The 7,486-nt window shown below is 35.8% G+C and overlaps 1 protein-coding gene across 2 annotated transcripts; it reads right to left on the bottom strand.

Annotated features, from left to right (window-relative positions):
- Positions 1-611: 611 nt before the first annotated feature.
- LOC132279598 (GDP-L-fucose synthase 1-like) lies at positions 612-1,999 on the bottom strand. 2 transcript variants are annotated; one of them, XM_059781619.1, is made up of 2 exons: positions 1,914-1,999; positions 612-1,804 (listed from the first exon to the last, which is right to left on the bottom strand). In XM_059781619.1, the coding sequence occupies exons 1-2, from the start codon at positions 1,930-1,932 to the stop codon at positions 861-863; spliced, it is 963 nt and encodes a 320-aa protein (XP_059637602.1). In that variant the 5' UTR covers positions 1,933-1,999; the 3' UTR covers positions 612-860. The 2 variants fall into 2 exon arrangements, with proteins under 2 accessions (XP_059637602.1, XP_059637601.1); XM_059781618.1 differs by having other exon boundaries at positions 612-1,807; positions 1,914-1,981.
- Positions 2,000-7,486: the final 5,487 nt, after the last annotated feature.

Genomic DNA, 7,486 nt, shown 5'->3' with positions numbered 1-7,486 from the left:
TTATTGTCTGTTGCACCAAAGATCAAGCCATATATTCTATCTTGCCTGTATAGTTGTATGAACACGTTACTACTATAGGCGAATCAAATTTTCTCTTCTACAGTTAAGACAGAAGCAAAACAGTCCTCTATGTTCTCCTAAATTACCAAACCCCACAACTAGAAGTAAAATGCATCAATCACTGCCTCATTCTAAAAAAAAGAAGGATATTAACTATATTAAATAAACATAACATATGTAATAAAAGTTTTTTTTTAAAAAAAAAAAAAACCCACAAAATATCTTGAAGAGCATGCAAAACAATGTGTTTTACTCTTCAACATTTCTTCTAGTTTATTTAGACAAAATGAAACAAGAAGGTGTGAGCTAAAGTTAATTATAAAAGGAAAGCACCGACACAAATCTAAAGCTTTCTAACATAATAAAAATACTAATAATGAAAGAAAACTGTGACAAATACAAGGAAAATTCACAATCCCAATCAAGATCAAGGGCGAGGGGATTAAGGACAGAATGGCATCTGAGTGCAAGACCACACTTAATGTATCTCCTTGCTCGGTAATGCAAAACAAATAAGTAGACACCATCCACAATTATATATGACGGGGCAATAAGAAAATTTTCAATTACATAAGCAACACCAAGTCCCTTTATCCTGAATTAAAAACAGCTTATTCAATCCTGGTACAGTGACAAATCTCAGAAAACATTGCACAACTAATTACACTACTACATAAATAATAGCACAAAATTAATGCTGATCATCAATCTCAGTGACTATACGAATAATAATAGTGCTGTGATAAAATAACGAGTTTATAGCTGATTTAAAAAACACATTTCGAGTGTAATCACCTGCATTAGTGTTTGACATTCTCCAAGTACCACTTATAGGTATCAACAAGCCCATCCCGAAGTGATACCTTCGGGATCCATCCCAATCCTGCAAGTTTTGAGCTATCCATGAGCTTCCTCGGCGTCCCATCCGGCTTCGAAGTATCCCATACAAGCTGCCCCTCAAACCCTACCACTTCCTTCACTAGCTCAGCAAGCTCCTTAATTGTCACCTCCTTTCCACTCCCCACATTCACATGACCCAACCCACTATACTTCTCCAACAAATACACCACAGCATCGGCTAAATCATCGACGTGCAAGAACTCTCGCAATGGCGACCCTGTCCCCCACACCACCACCTCCTTCGCTCCAGAAACCTTGGCCTCGTGAAACCGCCGCATCAATGCCGGCAACACATGCGAATTCTCGGGGTGAAAGTTATCATTGGGGCCGTATAAGTTGGTGGGCATAGCAGAAATTGCATCCCAATTGTACTGGATTCGATACGCTTGACACATTTTGATGCCAGCGATCTTTGCAACAGCATACCATTCATTGGTGGGCTCTAATGGACCCGTTAACAGAGCGTCTTCTGGGATCGGTTGGGGTGCGAATTTGGGGTAAATGCAAGAGGAACCTAAAAAGATGATCTTTTTGGCCCCGTGGCGATACGCTGAGTCGATGACATTGGTTTGGATTTGAAGGTTGATGGAGATGAAATCGGCAGGGTAAGTGTTGTTGGCATGAATGCCGCCGACCTTGGCGGCGGCAAGGACGACGAATTGGGGCTTCTCGGAGTGGAAGAAGGCGTCGACGTCGGATTGGCGGGTGAGGTCGAGTTCAGAGTGGGATCGGAGGAGTAGGTTGGCGTAGCCGAGGAGGCGGAGCTTCCGGACAATGGCGGATCCGACAAGGCCGCGGTGTCCGGCGACGAAAATCTTGTCGGATTTGTCCAATGTGATGGGATCTGCTAAAGCGAGAAAATTAGAGTTAGGGTTTGCAGAAATTAAGCGAAAAGACAAATGGGGAGATCGGAATTTTCAGATCTACAACATCAAGCTAGAGAGAGAGTTTACCATTGTTGGGCCCTCCCATTTCTTTGATTTTGTTCGCGTGGGAGGGGGAGAGAGACAGAGAGGCAATTGCTGCTTCAAGCTATTTAACTGCCAAGCCATGAAGCTTCAAAGAGGTTTTTTTTTTTTTTTTTTTTTTTTTTTCTCTTTTTGGGCTGGATAAATTGGGCTATATCGAAGTGGTGTTCCAGAGAGACTGAAGCCCACTGGGCTTCTAACGACTGCTTTCAACACTCTCAACTTCAAGGCTGCTTCGTCAAAGATTCAAGTTGGGCCTTTTTGGACCTTCTCAAGCCTAATCTATGTTTTGTTAGTTTAGACTTAGGTTCTACCCAATGACAATCCTACAATAAAACCTTTTTACATGGAAAAGCTAGGAATTTCATTTTGGTTTTTATTTCATGACGTCATCTTTTTTTATACTTTTCTCGTAGTGGATTGTTCATGGTTGAACTAGATCCCTTAGTTTTTCCCTTTCTAGAGTTTTTCACGTAAAAAGTTGACATGTGTAATGTTTCATATTGCCTGAGGGGGAAAGTTTTTGGCACTTATAAGGAGGGATACCTCCTACACGTGTGTACATATTTTGAAAAATATAAGTACTTAAAATATGCAAAGCAGATAGTATATACAGAGTGTGGGACGGGTCCTAACATATGATATTAGAGTCAATCCCCATTTCAAAGTGGAAGAAGTGTGCATAAGACCATGAGGGTCACACAAGCGAGGATGCTAGGTCCCAAAGGAGTCATTGTGAAGTCTCACATCCTCGGGTGATTTTGAAGTCTCCTTCAGTTTTGTAAATATATAACTGCAGGAGATAACTGAGAAGAGCACCCTGAGCAGGTTCATCGCATATTCCTTTGGAGGACTTACAGAAACACTTCAAATACACTTTGCTTGATTCTATTATCTTTGTCTTGTCACGTACTGAACCTACATATAGAAGATCTGTATCAACACAAAAAAAAGTTAGCTTTATCCATCCGGTTGGTCGAATCATGGCTAGTACTTACATTAGTAACAGGAAAACATGACCAAAGAAATTACTGGAAAGTTGTTATGTGATTTTCAAAAACTTCGTGTATATCCTTAAAGAATAATGATTTAAGGATTTATCACAAAAATTCTATGTTGGTTTAATTTTTTAGAAAAATTTTATTTTTTGAGAACTAAAAATTAGAAAATTGTACAAAAACATATTCAGTTGACAGTTTGTTAGAATTGTTTAATGAAAAATTCAATTGTTTTTTTCTTCTCTCTCTTCAAAGAACTATAAAGCCTGTTATTTGAACATATTTTTTTATTTTTAAAATTCTGAACACTGCTGTTGAAAACAATTCCAAACATGCTCACACAACCTAGTCTGACCCAGGTTCCTGTTAGGAATTATGTCTCAAATTCTTATTATTATTAGTTTCTATTTTAGAGTGTATTTTTTATGGTAATTTTTTATAAAAACGTGAAGTAGGCTCTAAGAAATTGTAATCCTTATCCACAAAGGAATTGGGCATGTGACTCTATAAATAAACACTTAGGCTATTGTTGAGAGTTATGAGTTGAGAGAGATGTAGCCTCATAAGGGAGTACGTTGATGGTGGGAGTGAGTTACAGGTTTGGTAGAGTGAACACTGATGGCGAGAGGGAATCTCACGGTCAAGAGTTTGTGTGCATGGTCCGGTATTGAAATTCTCTATTATTGTAATATCTCTATATATATAATGAATCTCTTCTTATCCATGGAAGAGTCTCCTCTATGGTTTCATCCAAAATATCTACTAGGAAACACTTGTCTTCATCTGTGGGATGTTGACTCATATTGAAAACATTAAGCTTAACCATTATGTTACCAAAAGAAATGTCCATAATGCCGGATCTACAATTAATGGTGGCATTGGCAGTGGCAAGAAATGGTCTTCCTAGGATGACTGGAATGTGATTGGTAAGATTAGGGACTAGCTCAGTATCAAGTACCACAGAATCAACCGGGAAATAAAATTTATTAACCTTAATTAAGATGTCCTCAACAATTCCCCTCGGTTTTTTAATTGATCTATCGGCTAGTTGGATGACTACCGATGTTGGCTTCAAGTCCCCTAATCCTAATTGCAAACAGAGTATGGAATGAGATTAATACTTGCACCTAAATCAAGGAGAGCTCTACGAACCTCTTGGTTTCCAATAACACAAGAAATGGTCGGAGCACCCGGATCCTTGAACTTAGGAGGAATGTTAAACAGAATGATGGAACTCACTTGTTCCGTTAAAAGCACTTTCTTAAAGTCCCTTCCCTTGTTCTTCCTCTTTTAAGTGCACAAGCCCTTCAAGAACTTTGCATATGGTGGAATTTGCCTAACTGCATCTAGAAGAGGAAGATTAATTTTCACTTGTTTAAACACTTCCATCATGTCATGAATTTTTCCTTCTTGTCTCCCAAATAATGAAGTCTCTCTCAAAACTTGAGGAAATGGAGTTTTTGGCTCATAAGGCTTCTCTAATTGGGGAGATGATGATAAAGATGATGGAATGTTCTTTTTGGAACCACTAGCATCCAAAGAAATAGGAATAGGATTTTGAATGGGACGGATGAAATCACTTGGTTGTTTCAGTTCACTATCATCCTTATGTACTTCTACCTTATTGTCTACTTTCCTACCACTCCTCAAAGTAATAATTGCTTGAACTTGCTCATTTCCAGAAAATCCCGATAAAGGACTTGCTTGCGCCATAAATTGCCCCTTAGGAATAGTATCAGTTTGACTAGGCAACTTACCTTTCTCTCTCACATTTAAAGAATTAGCTAATTGCCCAATTTGAGCTTCAAGCTTTGCAATTGACTGAGAGTGAGAATGAAACAATTGATTATCTTTTCGAAGATCACCTAAGGCTTCCAAAACCTTATCTTCAAAAATAAGACTCTTAGGAGACGCTTGATTTGGATTAGAGTAAGATTGAGAATTTGATGCTTAAGAATAAGAGAAGGATTGAGAATTTGATACTTGAGGATGAGAATATTGATTCATATTTTGAGAATAGAATGAAGGACGGTAACCTTAAGAATTCTTATTTTGGAGATGTGGAGGAACATACTTTGCTTGGTAACCTTGAGTTTGAGGAGGGTTTGCACTATCTCCTTAATTTTTTCATGCAAAGTTTGGATAATTCTTCCACCCCGGATTTTAAGTATTAGAATAAGAGTTGCTCCCTTGATGAATGAAAGCAGCATTTACTTATTCTTGAGACTCACTTGGGATGATTTGTCCAAGAAGACAATTTAAACGCCGAAGGGAAACTTCGAGATTTTGATTTATAGGAGTAACAGGACAACTAAGTGATCTACAACCATGCATGCACTAGAATAAGTCAACACACCAACACTTCAATTTTTCAACCTCCATATACGATGTTCCCAAACTCCTCAAAAAATATCAATGCACTAAAACAAATAAAAGTCTCCACACGGGCCGACGCCTTCTACAAGAAGGTATGCTTGGACTTAAAAATAAAACAATTTAATTTAAGCCCACTTGGGCTGTCCAAAGCATGCAAATTGGTAAATAATTAAAGTATTAAAATTAAATAAAACTTACAATGGTCCTTAAGTAACTTCAAAAAAAAATTTTAATTGCTTCTAAGTCCAACGTTTGCTCCACTTTGCTTCAAGTACTTAGTTAACAAATCAAATGAGAAAATTAAAATTAAAATGACTTAAAAGTAAACAATCAACAAAGAATTAATATCTAATTCAATTCTTTTAAAAACCGTTTGATTCCCGGCAATGGCACCAAAACTATGATGCTACCTAGCGTGTGCACAAAATAATGCACAACACTTTAGGTATAGAAATAATATCAAGTGGGCATCATATTTTAAAATTTATAAAATCACTAAACACTTATACTATGAAGTATGAAGCGAGAAGAAATCGTCCCAAGAGATCTAAACAATTATAGATTTTCGAAATTGAATTATACTTTATTATTTAAGTGATTGCTAAAAAGAGGCCGGTTTGTTTTGTGATTAAAACTAATTTTAATTTAAATAATGCAAATAAAGATTAGAGTTTAAAATATTAGGAAAAAGACTCAGGGTGTATGATTCACCACTAAATACATTTCCTAACTCACTAACTTTCAACTAATTGGGGAAATAATAACATGTAATTAAAATGTGGCTAACAATTGCAATGAAAAGTGTAAACCATCAATTTCAAGTATGAATCAACTACCTAATGACAATTAAACTAAGTGTAATGCAATTCACCAATTCAAAGCATGATTCATCAATCCAAGTTACAAATTTAACACACATTAATCTAGAGAATATGCAATTGTGACAATAAGCATGGATTTCAAACAATTGTATGGATTGTCTACTTACCTAATAATAAAATTGTAATTAACTAATTTACCTTAAATTAAACTAATCAAATATGAAATTAAACTATTTAATCTAGACATTAACCTAATTGTGTAGTACAACCCATCTAATATAAGCAATTTCCATCAAATCAGAACACAATTACATCTAATTAATACAATGCATAGCCATCACATGATTCAATTCACAAAGAAATCAAGTGTAAAGATCAATTATCATTCAAAAACATATAAGACAATATGAGATTAACAAAGATAATCAATTGAAAGAATTATTATATATATATATATATATATATATATATATATTAAGGCTATAACAAAAATTATATAAATTAAATCCCTAAAATAGTAAAAGAGAGAAAAGTTAGGTTACATGCTTAGGGTTTATCCAACCCTAAGTAGAAGAATCAGCCACTCTTGACTGATGGAGTTGAAGACAAGACAATCCCTATCATCTGTTTTATCTTCTCTGAGCTTTTTCTTCTTCTCTGCGCTTTTTCTCCAAACCCTAACTTTCTCCTCTTTCGCGTGTTTTTCAGAGAGCGTAATATCGATTACAAAAATAAAACTTAATAAAATAAATAATAAAAACTCCCTATTAAAATAATGAAATTAAAACTAACCCTAAAAAATAATGGTTCACTGGGCTTTAAATAACAAGCCTATTAGAGCCAAATAGGTTACAAAATAAGCGAATCCTGTAACCATTAAAATAAGACAATCCCGTAATTAGTCTGCTGCCAGTAGCATGGCATCCAAACGCAGGTTTTGGCTATTGTCCCGATGTTCTGGCTTCCCTACAATAATGTTATAATTGACTAATTTAAACCCATTTGAACTTTATTGCCCTGAAATACACATAAACATAAATTAGAAATAAAATATAAAAATAAGATAAATATAAAGACTAAATACCCTAACTTAGGTAATGAAATGTGCAACATTTAAGCACTTATCAGGCTAGTTTCACAATCAATAGATATTGTAACTCCGGTCAGAATTTATCCAAATTGGACATATACATTGTAAATGGACTGATTTTACCCCCACGTTGAATTTGAAGCAATAAACCTTGCAGAGGAGCAGGTAGAACGTTGGTTTCGACTTCATCATAAATTTAATCGGATGATGCTGTCGAAATTGTTTTCAGACTTTGGTTCGACCCATGGTGAAATAGGAAGAATTGTGAGGGAA

The sequence above is a fragment of the Cornus florida genome, unplaced genomic scaffold, assembly GCF_030987335.1.
Source record: "Cornus florida cultivar Cherokee Brave unplaced genomic scaffold, ASM3098733v1 CherokeeBrave_3.0.0_Hap2_Chr10, whole genome shotgun sequence".
In the NCBI taxonomy this organism is placed as follows: Eukaryota; Viridiplantae; Streptophyta; class Magnoliopsida; order Cornales; family Cornaceae; genus Cornus; species Cornus florida.
This window is presented reverse-complemented; position numbering and strand designations above follow the sequence as displayed.